The sequence below is a fragment of the Venturia canescens genome, chromosome 1 (assembly GCF_019457755.1).
Source record: "Venturia canescens isolate UGA chromosome 1, ASM1945775v1, whole genome shotgun sequence".
Lineage (NCBI taxonomy): Eukaryota > Metazoa > Arthropoda > Insecta > Hymenoptera > Ichneumonidae > Venturia > Venturia canescens.
Window position 1 is genome coordinate 26,303,382 of NC_057421.1, and position 23,828 is coordinate 26,327,209.

A 23,828-nucleotide genomic window follows, 5' to 3' on the forward strand; every position below is an offset into this window, starting at 1 on the left:
GCGCAATTGCAATTTTGATCGTAGATTCCAACGAAAAAATTCATTCCGAATTCACTTCGTTTGCGAATGGAAAAAATTTCAATCGAGGAATGAAATAAATTGAATCGGATTGGAGACAATTTAATAAAAAAGATGAATTAACGAAACATTGCATCTGTAGGTACGGACGACGGGGATTTAAAATTCAATTATCTCTCGAACTTTGGGCCAAGGTTCAGAAAATTGGCGGACATGTACGGGGAAGAGCCAAGTGACGAGGACAGCGACGGCGTCGGAGAACGAGAGAGCGAAAGTTGGTGTTGAGAGACTGGCTTTTCAATAAAAAAAATGAAAAAAGTAAAATAAATAACTGAATAAAAAGGAAAAAGTACTTTAAGATAGTGAAACAAGGAAGCGAAATGCTAAGAACTCATGAGGATCCAGGGAAGAGAGTCCCTTGAAATGGGCCCGTGTGAACAGGGATTTTTTTTCGTTGGAAAAAAATACAAATAAAACCGGAAGTGATGAAACTTCGAGGAAATATTATTTTTAACGAAATTTTCACGAATGAGTGAAGAGAACGTCTTAAAAATGTGCGCATCGACATGCGATTATCACTAACAGATTTTCCGGCCCTAATCGAGAAAAAACAGGATATAAATGTACCTATGAATACATTAATAACTATAATACCTTTTTTTTTACACTCTTTTACATTAAATCGAGTCGCAACAGTACACGGAAATGAAATAGAATGCAACGTTACAACCTATACTGTTATTATTTTCCATTTTTATTTGTAACGCTGCGTAATGGCTTCGAAATGCTATGTGACTGACTTTGGAACTCGCTAGCCGTAAGAACTCGTGTAACTTTGGGCTCGCGAGTTACCCGCTCATTCGTTTATTCGATGTTTTTTGTTTCCCGAAGCTTTCCCTTGAAAAAATCACAATTATATTGTCTCCCAGTCATTAAAGCTCGGGGAATTCCAACATTCGTTCCACCTTTGCTTCGACCTTTATGATATCATTTGGAAGGGAATTGAAAAAATGTACTACGCGTGAAACGGGAAATTCCGTCGATCCGACGGTCATCCAAGTTACACGATTTCTCGGCTATTTTTTATACGTGAATATTATTATTACACAAAAATATATGTCAATATATTTCTGTATATGTATGTATATGTGGACAAAAAAAAATCAATATTCCTCTTGGGGCATTGAAGCGATGAAACATACACATACATATATTTAAGCATAAACATATTATATATCGATGGAGACAGGACTGAGAAAAATATTTCATAAATTTGGTAATTGAATAAAAGAGGTAACGACAACGTTTGTGATTTCTGCAACAAATAAGAGTTCAAATCGTCTTTCCCTTCCATATTTACTTCCTTCTATTCGCGCAGCTAAATTATTTCTTGTAGTGAAACAACAAAAATCAATATATTGTTGCAGAAAACATAAATTTATTTTATGTCAATTTATTCAATTGTAAATTTATCTCAGTGCAAAAAGTGTGCAAAGAAAGAATTTATGTATGAGAACGTGTGCGTATACGTGTTTGTGCGAGTGAAAAAAAAGTGAATGGACACAAATGAATATGGTACGTCGCAGTTTAGATAGATATACAATATAATAACAAATATATATAGCGCGTGTTCAAAGTGCTTATGCAAAAAGTGGCATATAAATCTCAAAGCGAATGAAAATTAAATGAAACTCGGATAGAAAAGCGAGATGATAAAAATTATAATGTTCATGTAAACTGAAATAACACGAGTACATCCGCGTTCGAGATTCGTCGACGATTGAGATTCATTGCGTACATTTTTATTGAATATTTTTTCTCTTTTTCTTTACTCATATAATGGCTCATTCATTATCGACCAATCGTTTTGAAAACTCGCAGATTTAACGAGCTGACTTTTCAGGCATTAAAATCCATTTTCCGCCTGAAGAGCCCTCTCAATTTAACGTGATTCACAAGTATTCCAAGACTATTTCGTAAACGGACAGCTATAAGAGTATATATAAATACCGATATGAATAAATGGTAAATATAAATGAATGAAATGAAAAAGAAATATGATAGATGAAGGCAAAACCGAGTGCCATAATAAGCACATTTTCTGACGGATTTCCTCGGTTTATATTAAACGAATATTGAATAGTATGTATATGTATATGAATAATTGCAGTTTAGGCAATTTCGTTAAAAATCAATTCCAATTTTGCCAAACGCGAAAACGATAAAAAAAAACAATAAGCTCAAGGGGCGTACATTGATGAGTTATAGAAGAGTAGGGATATTTTACCTCTCGATTGCCGATACGAAATTCCACTACAACAGTACAAATTCCAAAAAATTCAATAATAATCGTTCCTCGGATAAATATTCTGGAAAAAAAAACCATTTGTCAAACAATCCTACATTTTCTTTCGCAAAAACTCAAATTTTTCAAATTGTTGCGTTCGCAATAATTGTGACGCATGAAACTTTGTATCCTAAATCACGAATCAATGATCGTAACGGTTTGTAGCAATATCAGTAATTTCTCATTTTTTACGAAACAATTTATAAGAAGCTGAACATGCAATCGAAGTGAAAAATCGTCGTCATCGAGCGTATACGAGCTCGCGAAAAAAAATTACTATTGTTGAAAAGTAAGAAAAAGAAGAATCGTGTCGATCGATGAGCAAACATTTTACAAACTGCCCATGAATGTTTGAGCTCGAAACCCTGGCTGGTGCATAAAATTTTTCGCTCACAACATAAGGGAGTAAAAATGATGAACCAGCTTGTGAAATTCGTTGATGCAGAAATTCATTCCTTTCCCCATCAACCCCCACGAAATGCATTTACCATAATCGTATTATTTTTTATTCATCCCATCATTGTTCTCATTTTATGCTTAAGTAGGACTATGAGAAAGTTTTATTTTTCATGTATACACAACTATTATCTATTACTGTACCAACTACGATTTTTCATGAAATAATGAAAAATAAAATAAATCTTTAGTTCATAAGCTTTTTGTACAATGAAGCAGTGATGTCACTGCGTAAATATGTATTTCTAGCGAATGGGGCCTCGTTGATATGAATCCGACTTTAATAGTAATTATAATGATAACAATTATCATAATAATCATAACGATAATACGAGTAATATCAATAATAAATATTGTAGCAAAAATATTAATTTTTTAGGCGAAAGACTTGTGACATTTTTTCGTTTTTCGATGACATCGAGGGAATCCTCTATTTCGAGGACAACTCGCACGTTTTACTCGCAAATTTTTTTCGAATTCATCTCAACGATGCGCTTTAAAAGTTAACTCACAATAAGCGGTATATATATATATAAATGAATGTAAGTAACAATAATAGAAGAACGAGTGTGATCTCAAAATTTTACTACGTCCGCGGTTCGATTACGAAATAAATAAGTAAAATAAAAGGGAAGAAGAAAGATTGATAAAAATTGTTAACTCGACTTGACGCGAGCTATTGAACAACGACTTTTTTTTCATTCAAATTTCTTTTTACTTTTTTGTAGTTTGCAACATTTACAATTTAGATGTACACACCAAAATCACTTAGACTCGAATATTGTAAATCGAGCAGAACGAAAGATGTTTTGCGTGAATCAATGTTGTAAAAAATGTACAATGGAACTGGACATTTATTGAGCGGAGACATTGAACCGGACGTTTGAAACGTTTTGTACGAGTAAAAAAAACTTTGAGACAAGGATGAACCTGAGAATTTTTATTTTATTTTTTTTTTCTTTCAATTAGTACAGATCGCTTCATTGAGTAATCATCAAACATAATGCAATATATGTTGGCTCGAAAATTTCTTAAAAAATCTCCGACAAGAGAATATTCTACTACTGTCAGACGATTTTATTTGCTCAAAACTTCTTGCATCTCGTATTACAGAGAATGCCATCGATAAAATTGCAATAAAAAATGTACGTTCTTTAAAGACGATTGAAAAATGAACGATATATTCCCACTTATCAATAAAATCATTCTTCAATGATGAATTTTAGTTATTTTGCATATTTTTGTTTCATCGACTCGCAGTAATAGTAATCAATTCGTTGGAGCATACTTTTTCCAATGAAACTCGCAAATATCGTCCAATTTCGTTGTACATAAACTTTAGCGGTTACGAACGCGATAAGCGGGTACATTTAGGCACACGCGGTGTGCGAGTACCACTTTGCTATCGATGTAACACTTACACGGAATATTTATAATTGAGAAATCGTTCGACGTGTTTTCGTAAAAACAAATTCGAGGAAATGGTTGTTTCGCGAATCGTTAAAAACACTTGTGTCTATTGTTGAAATAACTCGTCGTTAGATTCAATGGGGATTGCGAGAGAGGCGAATAAACAGATGCTAATGTAGCATGCAATTCTTCGTGTGTTATTTGCCAAGATTTTCCTCGATATGACTTTAACGAATTCACCTGTGATCTCGCTTTTATGAATTGATCGTAAAGAAGAATGAGGAGGAGGAAGAGCCGAAGAAAGATTATAAAAAGAAGAGAGGACATATCTTCATTCCGTCTATAAGGTTTTACAGGACACTGCCCTATACAGGTTATAATGTAATAACATGCGATTTATAGCGCGAGAGTGGCTCGCGAATCACTGTATTTTTAAGCGCCTGGAAATGTAATCGCTTCATTTTCGTTTCAATGTTTTTTTCTCTTCATATGTATACACTTTTTTCCAATTATCTTTTTTTATTTCGTTATATAAAATCTCGCTGATCATTAACAGCGAAAACTTTTGTTCCGACAAATCACTCTGCCGGAGGGCGAGGACGTTTTATGTATTTATGTATGGAGGGAGAGAAAAATAGAGGAAAATTAATTCCATTGAACCCGTCGACGTGAGCGGTGGAAAAATAACGAATAAATGCGATGTAAATATCATCGAACATGTGATAATCGATGATCATTGCTATAGGAATGCACCTGTATCGTTTATTCCGAATTCATCACCCAATTTAACTGTAACTTCCCAATTTTTTGTTTATATTTTTTTCTCTTGTAATAAAAATAAAATTCAAACGTACGGAGTACCGAGTCACGCAACCGTGTATCATTTCGTCCCTACTGTCACTAGAAATCTATGAAATTTTGCTTGTCATCTAATTCTCAACTACTCACTTGTGAAAAATCGTCCCGACTTGCCTCGTATTTTTCAATGAGGCTAACCATTTTTTTTTTTATTTAACTTGCACTTTTTTGATTTATAATTCTCAATCGCAATTATTTTTTTCGTACGAGACCGAATAACGAAAACCTTAAACGGGTGAACGTCACACTCGACTCGTTATAGCCGTTGGAATTTTATCAGGCTTCGCCGCGCGTCCTGCTGAGTGAAAAAAATACACCAATGAAGAAGAAACCTTTTGCATTGAGATGAAGCTCAACTTAATTATTACAACGGACGAAAGTTCTGCAACGACATCGTACTTTTATTGTTATATACACGTCAAACAAAAGAATTTTCGCAATTTCAGAAAATACGTTTGCCGGTGACATTTTTTTAGATTGAGAAACGAGCTGGAGACAGTTTTATTGGATGCTGATTATTTAAAATGTCTCCAAAAAGAAAGGATAAAGAATTTGGGACGAATGGAGGCTACGTATCGCAACTGTAAGTGCGAGAAAGATAGCTGCAAATTTCGAAATCGAAATTGAGTATGAATCAGTCGACTAACCTCACTTGGAATTTTCGAAATCAAAATTCTTTTACACAAAAAGGCTCCGTCAGCCTACGCAGAACGATGGCAAAAATCGACTGACAGATCCTTTTTTTAATCGGTTAAATTGTCTCAAAGAATTTCGATTCAAAATTTGCAGCTATCTCTCTCGCACTCACGGTTGGGATAAAAAAAAAAAAAAAACAATGCTTGTATTTAAATGTGGCCTCACTAAGTTGGAAAAAGTGCTGTTTTGTCACGGATTTTGAATGAAAAAAAGAATTTTTTTTAAACAAAGTCACTGTTGTGTGAAATTCCCCTCTCGTTTTCGCATACACTCATGAGAAAAACTAATTTCCTGGTGTAGCCATAAAATTGATCCTAAAAAAGTCTCGAAAGTCGGAGGCGGTTCACATTTTAATCTATGACGGGTATGACGTTCATCGAGGCTCAATTTTACGATAGAGTAGGGGTGAAGTTCGAGGGTATAAAACCCTCGCAATCACGAGTTCTTTTGTCATACGCAATCATTGATCAGTTAGAAAAGCAACTAGCTATTCGAACAGTGTATACCATCGATTGAATCGAGAGCTCAAAAGTTGATTAAAATGTGAGTTTACGAGTTCCAATGAACAATAAATTCATCATTTTACTTGACGAATTTATAACATCGATAAATATTTTTTTACGAAACGTTTTTGCTTCGAAATTCGCACTTCTCCCCACGTTCGACGACTGGATTCTTCACCGATGAGATAAATTTGTGCCATTCTATTTTATCTCATGATTTTTTTAGGTATTGCAAAAATCCATCGATGTATGGAACCCTCGTTATTTTCGTGTGTCTGTTGATGATTCTGTGCGTCGAGGGTCAATTGAATTTCTCAACTGGCTGGGGCAAGAGAAGCAAAAATTTGCAATCGGAAAGTGGAGAGAATACGTGCACGCCAACTCTGGAACGTGTTCTCAATATATACAACTTGATACAGGTATTTTTTGTCCGTTTGAACCAATTTCCTCGTAGATTAGTAAAATACGAATGAAAGCGATGTTGACATTTGTTTGGAATTTCGAAAAATGTTATCAAACGCAAACAACGCCTTGTTTTTCAGCTCGAAGCACAGTGGATTCGAAACTGTCAAAAATCATCCCAAGGATCCCTATGACGCAGCCTTGAGACAACGCGTAGCTACAATTAAGTCGTTACACCGGTACCGAACTCTTGCTGTATTTACATCAGGCGAAAACTACAAAATGTATTGACCCGAAACCAGACCGATGTTGAAATGAATGAAAAATTTTGCGAAATCGCGATTAATATTGAATCGATTTTAAAATTCACTCTGTTGACCTGTTGATTGAATATTCGTATATATATATATATATATATCACTTATCTTTTTTTATTTGTTGCTCGCGGAATGCAGGACACGTGAATGAATAAAGAATAAACTGCGATCAGAAGACTGCTCTTTTTTCAACACCCAATTTTTTGCATAACTTCAGGATTTCCACGTAAAAGACACAATAACCACACTGATTTAGAAACGGCTAACTTTTATCACAGCGAAAAACATTTTACGATTATTTTGTTATGAACCAGCGCGCTGCCACGATAAAAACGGAAAATAATTTTGTGTTGATGAAAACCAACTTCCATTTTACCAGCAACATTATACCGACTAATTTTACCGAGCGATATTATACCGACCGAATACTTTTCGAGTACCCTATAAGCCTAAAAAGATGGCGCCACTAAGTTCTAGACACGCCTCGATTTCTCCCATCCTGTGACTCTGCGACGTTGGCAATCCGTGCTGAACAAAAAATGAATTCATAAGTCCCACTCACCACTCACAACGATCAGTAAGCAAAATGGCGTTAATCATGTCGGTTCTGTCCGTTGTGTTTTCGGTGCTTCTAACGCCGTTTCTAATGTTTCTACTTGCCATTATATTTCTCGCGTCAATCGGTAAATCTCTCGGTATACGAAAGTTTTACATTAAACTACTTCTGACTCTCTTCGAGGTACGTCTGTCAAGTGTTCTTCTCTTTGATTTTTCCTTTATGATCGAAAAATAGACACACGAAGCGGAATATGAAGGGCTAGGAATCAAGAGTACTGAAAACGTCAATTTTAAATGATAAAATCACTGAAACACATAAAAACAAGTTCGGAATATTCTCTATGGGTCTGTATTTTATTTGTCGACGTTGACGTTCCATATTTCACAATCTACACAAACGTAAAGTGTCGAAATGTTAATTTTCGTTACATTGTACACGTGAAATTAGACATTTTACGAATACACTGACTTTTTATTATATTTGATGACACTGTACAACCGGAAGCACACGCTTATAAGCGAATCGCGTGACACTCCACAGTGTGTTATATCCCTGAGTGGACTCCTGAGTGTGTCTATTTGGGCAAAACTTTGATTTTAATGTTTACATGCGTCTTAACACCGTACTCGAGAATAAAAAGTCGTTTATTTTAGAGTTGATTTTGTGTTTCATTGATAATATGATGAGAGTAACGAAATTTCATGAATCACGAATTCACTACGACACGAGTCAATCATAGGTGTTGGCGATTCATTTTCTATTAAGTTGAACAACACATTGATAAAAATAATCATAAGATCATACGATTCATTCAATTCGTAACATTATACGTTGAATGAAGAACATACAAGATTCGAAAGTGATGGAGGTTATAACCTGGCATATAGTCGTGTTTTTGTGAAACATTACCCAATTTTAATAACCGGCATCTTTCAGAATTAATTCAGGTTACACAAACGGGAAAGTTACTTACGAAGAAGATACACACAGATAAATGTAACACGAAAATATGTTCAATGCCATGCGCTTTTCATGACGTACCCCCACTCTCGGATCACCTGTCAGATATTCAAAAATAATTTTTCATTTCGCTCGTACTAATCGGACCATAGTTTTCTCGTAATTGTGTCAAATTCGTACTACGTGGCGTGATAATCTATAAATACGATTTTCCAAAATCTTGAATATGAGAAATTCAACGATTTTATAATTATTTTCGAATAACTTCCGTATAAAAAGAAAAATTGCCAACGAGTACGAAAATTTTTATCGAAAATGTCGATTTCGAAGTGACAATCGGTAACCGTTCCGGAATTTTTGCCATTTTCTATATGTAACGTGCACGAATCAATCCAACGAAGAAACACGAGATATGAAGCAATTTTTGCACAATTCGCATCCGTTGATTACCGTATTACGTAAATCGATTTCGTATTTCTTATGCATGAGAAATCGAAGTAAAAAAAAAAAAACAAAACGGGAATTCTTTTCTGATTTGTTTCCTCAAGTTCGCGAGGCAGCTGCGTTAACGTCTATATTTTCGCATGAAATCAAGAAGAAAAAATTCGTCCACTTCGCATCAATTTTTCAACATATTTCCGAACTATTTCCTTCACTCTGGTACTTCATGATTTAATGGAACTGCAAGGTCATGGATCACATTCCTAACAATATTTATTTTGGTACGATTTTTTTTTGCATTTTACGTGGAGCGTAGTCACGAGAGCATTAAACCTTCCTACACGAGCTTGTTATATTTTAATTTGACATGAAATCGGTTTCCGGTCAAAGTCTTTTGGGACCAGGGGCAAGGCGAGGCCCACCATTTGCTCACGACAATCACGTTCGCTCACAAATCTCTGGCTTATCGAATTTTTCCAAATGTGAAGCATTTCGTTCACGTGTGAAGGCACATTCTCTTTAACCGTCGTTCCATGCATCTTCAAAAAATGTTCCGACCAGTTCAAGATGTCCACAGATAAATCGAGCTCGATAAGAAAATGATAATTCCTCGTACGAGGTACTGGAAACTGAAGTCAATCCACCTTTCAAAGTCCGAGCCGAAGGTCCACCCTGACACGGACGATGATTCAGCGCGTTGATCAAAAGTAATCGTGCACTCGGTGTAAAAAATTACGCAAAACAACAAAGATTGAGAATACAAATTTGTTTCCACGTAAATCAACTCCAGGATTATTCCACGGGAAGCCAGAGTGCAAAAAATTCGAAGCTTCCATACCTCCTTCAAGATTAATAATACGGTCGAGATGGAACCGGCCAAAGGTCGTCGCTCACGAACGTGTCAATGAAGCACGTACCGACAAAAAGTGGCAAAACAAAACAAGAGCTAGATGCAGAGACTCGCGTATAATTTCTGTTTGTATTTTCGCACAGGAAGAAAAGAATAAACTTTGCTCGTTAGCCATAGTTTTTGAAAAAATCGTATAAATTTTCGAATACGAATTGTCATTCGTTCAAATGACAATAACAATGCTCGCTTGCACCAAGAATCACGGAATGTAACTGTACATTCTCAATCGTCGGGATACACGATTCTGCAATCGCTTCGATTCGTCATTCCTTTTCTGATGATTCAAGCTGACTGTGGACCTATGCCGATCCATTATCTCGAGTCTTTCACATTTCAATATACCCAAGCGCATTTTTACACATTCAGATACCGCTAGTCGCACAATGCTGAAGTTTGCAACGTTGGAGTCTAACGGAACGGAGGAAAGAAACATTTTTAATTCAACAAATTTTTATTTCACGAAGCATCAGTGCAGGTTGAAAAACTACGAATTGAAAATTCGACAGGAAACGAAATTGGAGAATTAGTGGAATTTTTGGAGAATTTTTTTAGATCATTTCGTTGGACTCCAACGTTGCAAACTTCAGCCTCATCTAGTCGCCGTTGTTAAACTTTCTTCTGCGATAACTCTCAATCTATAACAATATACACGTATATAAAATGTATTATTACCATTTTTTTTTATTCGCAATATTATGTCAATATCCATGGAGAACATCAATGATTGTGCTGTGCGATTAAATTTGTCGAGTTTATTTTACAGTGTAGGATGGATAACACACTGATATTCCATCTAGCGATGATTGCATTTGCGCTCGATGATCTTACATACACGGAGAAAAAAAATAGTAAGAATTGCTACGCTGCCATGGTATTGGGGTTCCATATCACCCATTTTGAACGTTTTTACCAAAAATATTGTAATTTCCAAGTCAATTCTGAATGAAAATTTTTAAATTGCGTATTTTGCTGTGACAAAGGTTTAAACTGTGCTATTTTTTCCTAACATAGTTCACCAAGTAAACGTTGCAAAATTTATGTTGACTCGATGATGAACTGTCAAGTAGAATTATTATGCCGTTTTGCTATACTTAGTACTGTTTTCACAATTTAAATTTACAGTTGAATGTAGTAAAATTTGAGGAGCTCGAACACAAGCATCGATCATACGCCAAAGTGTTTAGAAATTTACTATAGTAAATAAGAGAATTTCATTCGCGATTGTACGATAATATATCGGTATACATGTGTACCGATGTATTTATTTTGACATCACTCATAAATTTTCATCGAGTCGCTTCACAAAAAATTACTATATATGTTCGTAATAATTAATAAACATTACTGATATAGAACCCTACTTCTATGGCACCATAGTAGTTTTTGGTGAAATTTTCTCTCCGTGTATCTTTCTTCGTATTATTGGTTTGCAGAATGTATCATGGCATCGGGTTTGTCACTGAATAAAAAAAAATAAACCTCAAAAATGTGTGCGAAGAGATGCAACATTTTTTGATGAAACTAAAAAATGAATAATTCACATCTTTTCAATGCGTTAAGCTACAGAGTTCGAAAAGGTCGCGATCGGAAGGAAAAAAAGATAAAAAATATGTCAGCTTGCGGTATTCTCTGAACTACTGTTATCATTTAATTATCACTCACGCCAATTACTCAATATATCTGCAAACGCGTGTAACTGTCGAATGATTTGGGAGATGTACGACTCCGGAATTTTCGATAATTTTGATAACTTCAAACGACTGCATGAGTTTTGTAATCTGGAACATGGAAGAATCGTGGAAAATCATGTCCATGATGACACGCGATTTTACACGCGAGTCTCGCTTTATTTTCCCCCTCGAATAAATCCTCCGCAGTGATACGCTGCCACTCGACAACATCGTCGAAGTTCAATTGAAAAGTTTCGTCACCCACAATCTATACTTTATCGCGCCGCGACTGCGGCGCACGTTCCCTTTCTTGTGCCTCGTCGTATCACAGGAGATCTCGCAGAATAATTATTCCGTTTTACAGGCATTGTTATATTCATATTTACGACTGGTGCCCACGTGGTTGAGCTGTCAATCGACTTTACGGCGGCTTATTACTTATTTCATTCCTCAAAACGACACGAGCTTCAATTTTCCTTGCATAATAAATGTTCGGGGCGATATGATTTTCTATTTTTACTATTTCTGGGCGTTCTGACAAGCGAATTTTCATTCTGCACTTCGCTATCTTCAAAATTGGTGGAAAAAAATAATTTACTCAATTCCTGATGTTGAAAAGTCAAAAAAAACTCAACTCAGGCTTTCTCAACAATTCTGATTGCATTGTCTTAATTTTTCATGAGAAAAAACAAATTTGAAATGTACTTCAACGATGTTAAAGGTGAGACAATCGATAAAACACAATCAAGCTAATCTTTACGGCCGTATATTTTTCCAGTCGTAAAACTCTTTTATCTCAGAAATTAGCAATCGAAAACGGAAACTCGTGTCACTGTGAGAGGTGTTCTGATATACACCGAAAATGATATTTCAATCTCATTACATTCTTAGTCAAAATTTGAGAGCGTCGAGAACTTTCTCTGTATACGTCACAAATTATATCGGAGAAACAACATTTATGTTTTGTCATCGTCAGGTCACAATGTCAACGCTTACACTGTATCTTTGAATATTCACCACCATCTTCGTTCAGTCCTGAGCGACTCGAAAGTAGTCCAAAAATTAACGTAATTTTAATTGGAAATAAGCTTCGTCCTCTGCTAGTGTCACGATACAATTTTAAATTTCAAAGAATGTTCGGCCAGTGGAGAATTTTAGTTAAAACTAGTTAGGATCTTCATAGGAGAATCATTTTCATTTGATTTCTGATGTTCGAATTTTAGCTACTTTCGAAATGGCTTATTTTTTATCTCGACGACTTCAGAAGTCATATTTGCTTCGATTGAATGAATTAAATGATTTTTTTTATTACAGTATGGCCGACAAAACATCGAGAGTGTCAGGAAGAAAAATGGTACGTGGGAACAAGAGGAAAACGAGAGCGAGGACGAAGGAGGTGGGCCACCGAGCGGAATTACGGATAATCACAATACCAAACATTTGGACAATAAGAAAACGAAGACACAGAATGGCAGCGTCGGTAATTCTGTAATTGCAAGGTCGAAAGATCTCATTTTACTGCCGGATCCGGACGCTCTGCCCAATCACAAAAACAACTCGGAAAACTCGACTGAAGGAGCTGATTTGCCGGTGGTCGTAGATAACGAAAACGAGGTAAATTCTTCAGAGCTTGAAAAACGACATTTATTTTCCATATGAAATTAATTCACTCCCTTCCCCCCCCCCCCCCCCCCTCTTCCCTCATCAAAGATCAGAAAAGAATCATTTTTTAAATCATTCCACGTGAAAAAATACTTGGAACGAAATTTTGAGTCACAATTCACATTTTTTCAGTGTTTTCATTCGGCAGTGTCCAAAAAAACCGAAAATCTTTTCTAGAAATGACATCCTTAATCATCGTAACTTCAGATTTTTTTCCTGCTGGCAGTGGGAAGTTGAGAAAAGCTTTGGCCTAGTTTCCTAGCCTCAATATGTGAGAAAAAAATCGTAAAGAGACGAAGCAATTCGAAGATACCGATTTCAAAATACTCACTAATATTCACAATTTCGAAATCTGAAAAAAAAAAAATTTATAAGGTTCGATTGTAACTGAATGGTATACACCGTCACTTGTTTCAGAATAGCTCTGGCGAGCGTGATTCCACGGTGACTATCAAAGGAGAATTCGATCCTGCAGTTTGTATGGACTATATTAAAGCGGGTGTCGAAGCGATAATAGAGGACGAGGTCACATCGAGATTCGAGGCTGAAGAACTCAAGGTGCAACGTCATTAATATTATTTTCATTTACTCTATTCATCTTCGTTCTATTTTTGACCTCAACCTCTTTACACTGAATAATGAACCTGTTCCTTGAAAACTTACCTCTACAATTATGTTTTAATGTCCTAAAATAAAATTCATACATTTTAGAACTGGAATCTGTTGACAAGAACTAATAGACGATACGAATTCATCTCCTGGAAATTGACTGTTATATGGATGTTTGGGTTCTTCATGAGATATTTCTTTCTTCTACCATTGAGAATATTCATTTGTTTCGTTGGAGTAAGTATATTACATTTATTGTAAAAATATTTAAAATATTGTCAAAAATACTCAATTCAGTGTTGCTCTGAGGGCACCTTTTACGCGATAAGTCAAAATTACGATTGTTGGAGACATTTCAAAGACTTTAGCAGGTTTCATTCTTCTGAAGATCGTTGTGAAGAAAAAAATGAAGTACAAAATTTGGCTCGGGGTTACTTGATTGCCGGCGTCGAAAAAATCTAAGCGAATCACTCGGATCGACACAAATTTTTTGAAATTGTATTTCAGTTCTACCGAAACCGTATCATCAATTCACCATATTTAAAGTTAGAAACGATTTAACATGAAAAAGCTCGTTTAGGTAATGTACCTTCTTATCGGCACGTTCTTCATCGGTTTCTTGCCGAATAATTCCGTCAAAAGGTGGCTGTACGACTACATATACAAAACTGCATTCAGGATAATGTCCAGATCACTGTCTAGCAATATTACTATTCACAATCCAGAACATAAGCCAAAATATGGAGGATTGTGTACTGCAAATCACACGTCAACGATCGACGTTTGCATTCTTTCGACGGAAACGACGTTTTCATTGGTATGAGCTCGAAAACAACCGAAACAAAACGTGTTTAAGAAAGAAAACTGTTGTCTCGCCTGCTTTGCAGCGGTTCATTTTGGTTTTTTGTCCCCCGGGTTGTGAATCATCTTGTCAGTATCGTCATCTCGTCGATGCATCGAATTATGCAAAAACTCATGGGCGTTTTTTCCCGGACCAAAATCATCTGGGATCGTTTTTCATTTGTGTTACATTCGCTTAAATCTCCTTGCATTTGCAGCGTCTTCAACGTCTTTACAGTCGCATATTCTTTGAATTCTCACATTTTTATTGGAACCTCATGATTTGCGGTTCGAACTTTAGTTCTCATTCGCCAAATTTCCATATTTTTGCACATGAATGTTAAACTGGCGAATTATTGTGATGAAAAATACAGGAAATTCCAACTCAAAAATACGTCAGAATATTCTTCTTACACGCTTTGTCTTAGGAAACGAATGAAAATTGTGAAATTGAAAGAAAACATTATTTTGCATCTCGGGCTTTCTTCAAGGGATAAATCTCAAGGCTGTAAATCATTGAAAAATAATAACTGTAACGAATATATGGATACCTTGAATGGCAAGAACTGGAAGAACTCACAAACCTTTTGTCTGTTTCGTCCAAATCATTGCAACCGAAGAATTATGACAAAATGTAGAGTGCATTTTCAAACAAAATAGTTCGGGATATTGTACTGAGGGTTTGGAGCTTGTTACATTTACAGGTGATGTGGCTGACTGTCTGTACCGCTATTGTGGGCTATGTGCCAGAAGGTAGCTTCAAAAGATGGCTCAACTACAATGTTTCGATAATGTGTTTCGCGGTATTATCAAGCGCACTTTCATCGGTCATAAGCTACCACAATCCAGAAAATCGACCAGTGAGAGGCATTTGCGTCGCTAATCACACCTCGCCCATTGATGTACTTGTTCTCATGTGCGATAATTGCTACTCTCTGGTATGTTCAACCATCTACATTTAAAAGCACGTGCATGGTCAATAAATCAAGAATTCGTACCCTCGTCATTCACGAGCAGTTGCACGTATAGCACAAAAATAATAGTCATTGCTTTTTTTAATGTGATTTTTGGAGAGCCTTTCGTGGATTTTCTTTGGACGATATCATTATCCATCATGACGCTTTATACTTCGAAGAATACTAAATTAATCCTGAATGTACAATCATATCGTGTTAAGTCCATTGAAAATGAAAAGTCAATCGAGTCCATGTGTTTCGTTCAACTCATAATTCTTCAATCACACTGTCAGCCGCTTATTTAAGTTCTTGGTTAAGACCACATTACTTACTAAATTTTGCTGTCGATAGATCGGCCAACGACATGGCGGATTTTTGGGAATTCTGCAAAGAGCTCTCGCTCGCGCTTCGCCCCACATATGGTTCGAGCGATTCGAAGCCAAGGACCGTGAAGCCGTCACTAAAAGGTAATTCGTTTGTCGAAATTATCGAGTGGAATCAATTTCAACACATTTTTGAATGTCTCAGTAAGATCGAACGCCGATGATTTTTCCTTTCAGACTCAAAAAACACGTCTCGGATCCAACAAATCCACCGATCCTTATATTCCCGGAAGGCACTTGCATCAATAATACGTCTGTTATGCAGTTCAAGAAAGGCAGCTTCGAAGTTGGAGGAGTCATTTATCCTGTAGCAATAAAGGTAATCTATCGAACTTTTTTCTTGATCTAAAGTCGACAAGATCCAGCAAAAAATTGTAAAAAATATCTGAAAGGTGAAATGAAATTCCTGGACCCGACCATCGAAATTTTTGCATCCAACAACTTGGCTATAAACTGGCAAAATAACATATTCGAATGTTTATTTTCTTAAAATGTGTAAAATTACATTTGATAGCGGTATTGTTAATGAATAAAACAACCGAATGAATTTCATTCGTAGTACGATCCAAGATTCGGTGATGCATTTTGGAACAGCAGTCGTTTCACGATGATACAGTATCTATACATGATGATGTCAAGCTGGGCGATCGTATGTGACGTTTGGTATCTTCCACCAATGTACAGGAAAGAGGGCGAGAGTGCCATAGACTTTGCAAACAGAGTGAAATCTGTTATTGCAAGGCAAGGCGGTCTCGTGGATCTGCAGTGGTAAATTTTTTCATCATTTTGGTCACTCACAATAAAAATGAATGCGGTAGAGAAACAGCTTATGGTGAATGCACTTATAAAGGGAAATAAATTTACACGAGAATTCAATTTTTTCATCGTTTTCAGGGACGGTCAACTGAAGAGGATGAAACCAAAGAAGGAATGGAGGGAAAAACAGCAGGAAGAGTTTAGTAAACGATTGAAAGTCGAATAATTTATTTTCTAGTCATAAATACGGATAAACAATCGCCATTTTCGCGAGTATGTAATCGATGTCAATCCGAGCGTGTGTCTGACGCGAAAATTTGAATTCTCATCGTTATCCGGTAAAAAGGGAAATACCGAAGCGCGAATACCTGAATCCCACGACTTTTCACCTTCATTCAGATTCGATTCTTTTTTTCTTCTGAGTTGTGAGGATAGCAATGATTCGAGTGACTTTTCCCGCGGTTTAAATTTCCGAGAACAATTAATGGCCTACGAATCAACTCCGTATGAGTATGCAGATTTTTATATTTCGTAAAAGCTCAGTGAAAATTCAATTTTTTCGTCACATTCACATCAATTAAGTCAATATTTTAGGATCGATAAGAAAAAATTTGAGAATTTTTTCATTCGAAAGCACAAATATTCACACAGTGGAACGAAAAAGTCGGTGTTTAACGCATCGAAGTATCCAATTTTCTTAAATTTTCAAGAAGCACATGAAAATGGAACAAATCTATACAAATATAGGCCATTCCACATCGACATCGAATTTCTTGACAAATTTTCATTTGAAAAATTTGTCCAAATTCCATCTGCAGCCTGAATTTGACACATAGATGTGATTAGCCTAATTTTCTAAGTATATTAATGTTAATTTATTTATCAATCCCAAAGGTTTTGACCATTAGCGAAAATACAGTCGAAAAATCTTCTTCATTGGTTTCAAACTCTTCAATTAAATTTCTTTGCGTAAAATCATTTTGTTCACAAGGTTTTTGAAGTACGATTATATACGATTCATATACGATAATATATGGGATAGCAATCGAAGATTTTGACAATGAGAATTTCTGATGAAAATATTTCAAATACTCTTTTTGATGAATATACATGGTTGAGAAGAAAAAAACTCAAATCTGCAAATTTCGACCAAAATTGACAGTTACCATAATCATCACCGACTTTTTCTTTTCTATTTTCGTTTCGAGTAGATATAAATACGCTCCTATCGAAAATTCATGGAGATTCCGTAAATGTATTAGTCTTAAGTAGTAAAAAAAATGCCGCGTTACTTTCATACTTCAATGAAAACCCATGTACAGTAGAAAGTGTAAAGAGATTGATATTACAATGTAATCGCAGAATCGTGTCGTGTAAAACTCAAAAGTGTCATGGATATTTTTCACGTAGTCGTATTGAACAGGACTGTTGTATATTTCGTTGCATCGACGAGTGCAAAATAATGAAAATTGAAGAAAAAGTAACGAAGCGATTAAGTTTAGCTAAGGACGCTGGAGGGGGGAGGAGGTAAAATGGGGCAAAAAAGAACAAATGCATTCATCACAGCTTTGAGGCATTAGGTTTGGTTATCGTAAAGCCAAGAATTTACCTAAAATATTTTTAATACTTTTATATTTACCACCATTAAAGAATGACGATACAGAACAAAAAAATCGTAAACCGTCAACCCAAAGCATTATCTTTATCTATATCGATTTTTTACTCGAGTAAAAAGGAAATGTAAAGTTCACGGAAAGTAGTGAGTTGAATAAGCATAGGGGATAGCGTATAGGCTCATTGATACAAAAAAGTGACAAAGAATTGCAAACTCGTATCGAAAATGTCGAAAGGCATTTTTTAGTTTGTTCACATACCAGAGTAAGTGTTTCTCTCATCCGTTGTATCTTCGTTTCCTTGTCTTTCGATTTTTGCACCAAGTATTTGTAAATAACTTGAGGGTGATGTGACGTGTGTATCTTAGAATTAACTATGAACGAGTGTATTACTTGCGTTTGCAAACACGAATTTTTTGGGTTTGTTTAAGAATGCTTTACACGTATGTTCCCAGCAGAAAATTTCAAAGAAACTTGGCCGATCTTCGAGCCGTTGTGAATATCGATTCTCCATAATTACAATGCCAAAAAATTGTTAAGTTATTTTACTAAATAATGAGGCAGTTTACCTTCTCTAAAAAGGTGCCAAACCATCGTACTCACAGTCAATCGTAACACCAAATAAATTGAAAACCGAGCAAAACTGTTCTATTCGGAAAACTCTAGCCAAAATAATGTTACACGAGAAGAAAGTATTGCTTGGATTTTTAAAAAATGCTTGTACAAAATTCAGCTCTACCCAAAATCAATATTCCAAACATTTCGAAGATGCTTAAGTGTTCTTTATTTTCCATTAAATCACTGCGTGTTGAAATGCCAACCAAATAAAATTGTTCGCTGGAGAACATGTGTGAAATAGCCTTATCGCGCATCTTATCTTCATATTAATTGTAATGGCGAAATGAGAAAAAAAATACAGAAATACCAACGAGATTTAGAAGTAAATAATACTCGGTGCCTGTTATCTTGTTTTTTGTTACCGAGGTTGGGCTGCGCCAAGTATATTTTTATAATATCTATATGTATCGTAAACAAAAAAATACGAGGAATGAGAAAGAAAAGAGAAAAGTGTCATGTACCTGCATCGCTTGAACAACCGATAAACGCGAACAAAAGCTCGTCCCACCTGCATTTTCTTTATTACTTTTTTTTTCTGTGGGGAATGCATGGCTCATTCATAATACGAGCATTCTTATTTCAAGCTAACGCGTCTGTGATTTGATACAAGAAAAGTCAGTAAGTTTTCACGACTTAATCTGGACTCAGTCACTTTGTAACAAACCACAGACTAATTCTTATACGTGTAAGAAAATGTACTAGTCATACGTGCTACAACGTGGAAGGGTTTTCGCCCAATTTATAGCCCCGAATATTTTCTCTCCCGGCGATGTTTTTCACGCTTTGGCGAAGTGGGCATTGTACTTGACATTTTTTTGTTTTTTCCCTAGTGCGATTACTCGTGCTCACATGAACTGAAATACTATGTATAAACAATTATTATTGCAAAATTATTACTTCTTGTATATTCGACGTTCTGTATTTTGGCCACGTGTTTCTTTTCTAATGTACCTTATTTGTTTATTTAACAATCACGCATGCCATCTGCGTTTCTACCCGGAACGTTTTGTTATGTATAATGAATGATAAAATAAAATGTCAAATGTAATTGTTAATGTACCACATTGTTATTCTACTGGAAGCATTTCCGTTTCTTTTTTATCATACCCAAAGGCTCGAAGGACCTTCCAATAAATAAGCATGACTCCATAGATAGTTTGTAAATGATTATTTCTTCTGTTAAACAATAAACTAATACAATGCAAAAATCATTGGTGACATGAAACACGTCAATTAGATATTTGCTTCGTTTCTATTACAGGCAATGCTTGTCTCTCTTTCTGGGCCTTGTACATTTCGAGCAATCTATCTGTAGCAGACTTCTCCTTTGTTTTAACAGCGCTGAGTTCCTCCTAAAAGTCAGACAAACATTTGAGCTATCTTAAAAATTTTCTTATACATGTCAAATAACAAATCGCAGATCAGAGCAACATCTAATCGTTGTTCTTCACAGGATTCATTTTTGTTCCTTACATTAGGATATTCCACCAAATTTTGAGCTGGATCTTTGAAAGTAAACGGGGTCCATGGACCCTGGATAGAGGGAAACTCTGTGTGCCAAAATTTTCTGAGCCTCAGCTCAGAACCGTCATCATCCTGTGTGCGCATTAATTCCATCCACTTGAGTATGTCTTCTTTGACAAAATTCCTAGCGCTCAGCCAGTGGTATTTCCCATTAACTTGAAAAATTTGTTGGAGGTATATTAAGGCAAATGAATTAAAAGAAAATTTTATGGTTTTTATTTTGTAAACATATGTACTAAAATGTGAATTCATTAAAACACAATTTGAAAATATTGATAGAAAACTACAAGCTTAAGCAGAGATTGGCAAATTCAATTTACTATTGTAATTTCCATTAAGATGTATCGGATGAATGTTTTTCAAAACCTTTATAATTTAAAATAAAAATGAATAGTCAGAAACTCACGATATTCTGCTTTGATTATTGGTGATCTGTGTCTTCTCGGTTTTATGTAGACAACGACTCCAGGATTTTCTTTGGCGTAATTGATTAATTCAGTTTCAATAAAATCTCTGAAAATATGCATCCCAGCATGAAAAGCAATTCCGAAATAATTTTCAATGTCATCTAATGTATCTGTGAAAACGAAGCTCAGGAAAGTAGGTGTGAATAAATATCTATGCTTCCGTTTACAAAAGAATAAATTACATGTTTGTATGAGCCCTATGGAAGCGAACCCAAATACTTTTCACAAAGAAATCTTTATTTTTAGAAAGCAATATGGCGAATAAATAATCACAAACATCGAAAAGAAAAAAAAAAATTGGAAACAAATAATTCATCAACGCATGATTCTTTCACCGGTGAGGTTATGTTCCAATGTTTTCCAAGCTTATTCCAGCATTTACCTGACTCCTTTACTCGATCCATGACTTTTACAAAACTTTATAGTAATCCGTTGCAATTGACACACGTATCGACCTATACCGTTATTCAAAGGGGCTCGTGGAAACCCTGATTTCATAAATAAACTACTGTTCGACATTTTTGTAACAGTGGAAATCAGAGTTTTGATTCAGAACGTTCGTGATCGCGATGTCTGAAAGAGGCTACACCGCTGCCGCTACACGACCACGGGACTACGGGACTACGGGACGGTGATGATAGACATGAACATCACGCGCATGTCAGGATCGTAAAGAATCATATTATCGAAGAATTCACGTCTGAGTTCCTTGGTATTATCGATAAACAAATTACTAACGCTATTTAAAAACTGTTCAAATAACATCGCAATGAACAGTAAGAGAAAACGTTAGAAAAAACAAGTTTAAATGTAAAGCGAAGTGCAAGTTTTCCGTTGCAGCGAAATTTGAAATAAAAAACGCATAACTCCCGTCTTTTTGCCCTGCGGGCAGTCGGGAGTTAAATATTTGAAGATTAAAAAACAACACAATTACTTAAAAAACGAATGAAAATCCTACTAATTTGCTGCCCGATTATTCAAAATTAAACTATGAGCATAGACAACGGATTGACAAACAATTGTATATTTAGTCGCCCGAGAATATGAATTGTTGGCAAAAAGCTGTAGAAAAACAAAATTCTTCTGACTTCCCCGACGAATCATTGGTTCGCTGTTTGTACAGATGGAATTTGAAATAAATTGATGCTCTTTTCATGGGCATAAATCATTTCCTGGCCTACGAAATCGTCGAATGATATTTCATGTGAAAAATACAAAGCCTACATGTGTCTGTATGTGTCGTAATCGATTTTTACATGGACGGTAATGGGGTCGACTGAAAATCGTGCAGTCAAAATTCTCACCGATCTACGTCCAGTCGTTTTCTAACTCCGCAACTAAAACATTTCTGTCATTGTCGAATGATCATTCAGCAGTATGTGCAATCAGCGATACGAGTCGTTACTGGAGTTTCCGTATATGGTCGACCGCCAATTTTCGTACAAGTTAGAAAATGATTTATTTTTTCATATGAATCTTTTGATTCGCATGTAAAAATTCAATACGATAACCGAAACGAAATATTAATGAAAACAAAAAAATGTAGACGTTTGGTAAAAGAACCGTTCAATCCTAAAAAATGAGAATTTCAAATGAAAAGTATTTTAAAGTATCAAAATAAATATGTAAAAATTTTTTTTTCCATCCCGTGACTACCGAAAAACTCGGCACTAAAGTGACGAACGAATTGTATGGGAAATAAATGTCATAATTTTGTTATTCCTTTTGTGAGTTGTGACAAAGTAAAATGTTAGTTAAAAAATCTTCTGTTTATCACAGATACACTTCTTGGCAAAGACGTCGACCGGTGATGAGATGTTGGCCAACGATAATGGCAATATCAACACTTCTCATATTCATCGCAACCACTGCTGGCATTGCTGGTAAGTTATTTATGTAAAAATCTTATTTCGTTAAAATCGCCACATGTCATTTATCCATATGTAAATTTTCTGTAAATTGAGCACGAATTCGTTGTTGAGAATAACGGAAATCTTGACGAATTTCTTGGAGAAATACATAAACATTAACACACAAACACAAATTGCACCGAGAACAATGTATTTATACATGAGATTTCTCTGCACGATAATTCCGAGCTGAATTCCCAACTTTTCTTCTGTTTCTTATCGATCTTAAACTGATCGATCGAATTGGAAAAAATTCGCAAGTTTGACCAAAAATTTCCAGCAAATTTTTCGCACAAAAATCCATTTTTCTCGATGCAAACGACGCAAATTTGAGCCAGAAGAAGTTTATCTATTACGTAGCCAGTGTATATTTTTTTCCAGTCTGACATGCGCTGTTGGAACGACAAGTGGATTCCAAAAATGGCGGACGAGTGAACCGCAAACTCGAGCAAGCGGATGGAATTCGACGAGGACTCTTTTTCTATCGAATTTTTTAAATATTCATCATTTTATAAAACAAATAAATTATTTCCCACATAAATGTTGCTTTTACAATGAAATTTTTCATCTATTGGAAATATATATGACGCATGGGGCACAAAACACGGTGAATTTCTCTAACGGATTTTCGATACGTTTTACAAAAGAAAAACTTTTGAGCAATCTGCATGTAATTGAAGTGATATAATCGCCGAGAAAACTGGTCAATCGACGGTCGCTGCTGTGCGGAAAAGGAGCATCGTTGCAATTCCATTTTGAAAGCTTCTTACGCCCGTCGATATAAAATCGAAAAAAAAAATTTCTTTTTTTTCAACATTTTTCAAATTTTGTTTATTCAATAGTGCGTATATCACAAATAAGGTGGGATCACGTGCGAATATCGTATGAGCCCAAAATATACATATGCCTAGTGTTTATATTATGTTTTCATTCCAATACATAC

At 35.5% G+C, this 23,828-nt stretch overlaps 3 protein-coding genes and 1 long non-coding RNA gene across 6 annotated transcripts in view; 3 read left to right on the plus strand and 1 right to left on the minus strand.

The window, feature by feature from the left end:
• Window positions 1-5,099, plus strand: part of shg (shotgun) — a 125,528-nt gene extending 120,429 nt beyond the window's left edge. The window contains exon 13 of the mRNA XM_043411293.1: window positions 161-5,099. Within this exon, the coding sequence (XP_043267228.1) occupies window positions 161-303 (143 nt within the window). The 3' untranslated portion in view covers window positions 304-5,099. The remainder of the gene's footprint in view (window positions 1-160) is intronic.
• A 1,800-nt stretch (window positions 5,100-6,899) lies between these two features.
• Gpat4 (Glycerol-3-phosphate acyltransferase 4) lies at window positions 6,900-20,043 on the plus strand. Of its 2 annotated transcripts, none has more exons than XM_043412647.1 (9): window positions 6,900-7,746; window positions 12,862-13,161; window positions 13,627-13,767; window positions 13,921-14,055; window positions 14,399-14,635; window positions 15,966-16,081; window positions 16,175-16,316; window positions 16,557-16,765; window positions 16,892-20,043. In XM_043412647.1, the coding sequence occupies exons 1-9, from the start codon at window positions 7,594-7,596 to the stop codon at window positions 16,977-16,979; spliced, it is 1,521 nt and encodes a 506-aa protein (XP_043268582.1). In that variant the 5' UTR covers window positions 6,900-7,593; the 3' UTR covers window positions 16,980-20,043. The 2 variants fall into 2 exon arrangements, with proteins under 2 accessions (XP_043268582.1, XP_043268590.1); XM_043412655.1 differs by lacking the exon at window positions 14,399-14,635 and adding an exon at window positions 15,363-15,596.
• A 94-nt stretch (window positions 20,044-20,137) lies between these two features.
• Window positions 20,138-21,596, minus strand: mRpL43 (mitochondrial ribosomal protein L43). The gene is made up of 4 exons (XM_043412666.1): window positions 21,358-21,596; window positions 20,915-21,021; window positions 20,458-20,663; window positions 20,138-20,336 (listed from the first exon to the last, which is right to left on the minus strand). Exons 1-4 carry the CDS (start codon window positions 21,492-21,494, stop codon window positions 20,214-20,216), a joined length of 573 nt encoding a protein of 190 aa, XP_043268601.1. The 5' UTR covers window positions 21,495-21,596; the 3' UTR covers window positions 20,138-20,213.
• A 633-nt stretch (window positions 21,597-22,229) lies between these two features.
• LOC122406881 (uncharacterized) lies at window positions 22,230-23,426 on the plus strand. 2 transcript variants are annotated; one of them, XR_006260102.1, is made up of 3 exons: window positions 22,230-22,420; window positions 22,755-22,858; window positions 23,250-23,426. It is a non-coding gene; the product is annotated as an uncharacterized lncRNA (long non-coding RNA). The 2 variants fall into 2 exon arrangements; XR_006260101.1 differs by having other exon boundaries at window positions 23,267-23,426.
• The last annotated feature ends 402 nt before the right edge of the window (window positions 23,427-23,828 follow it).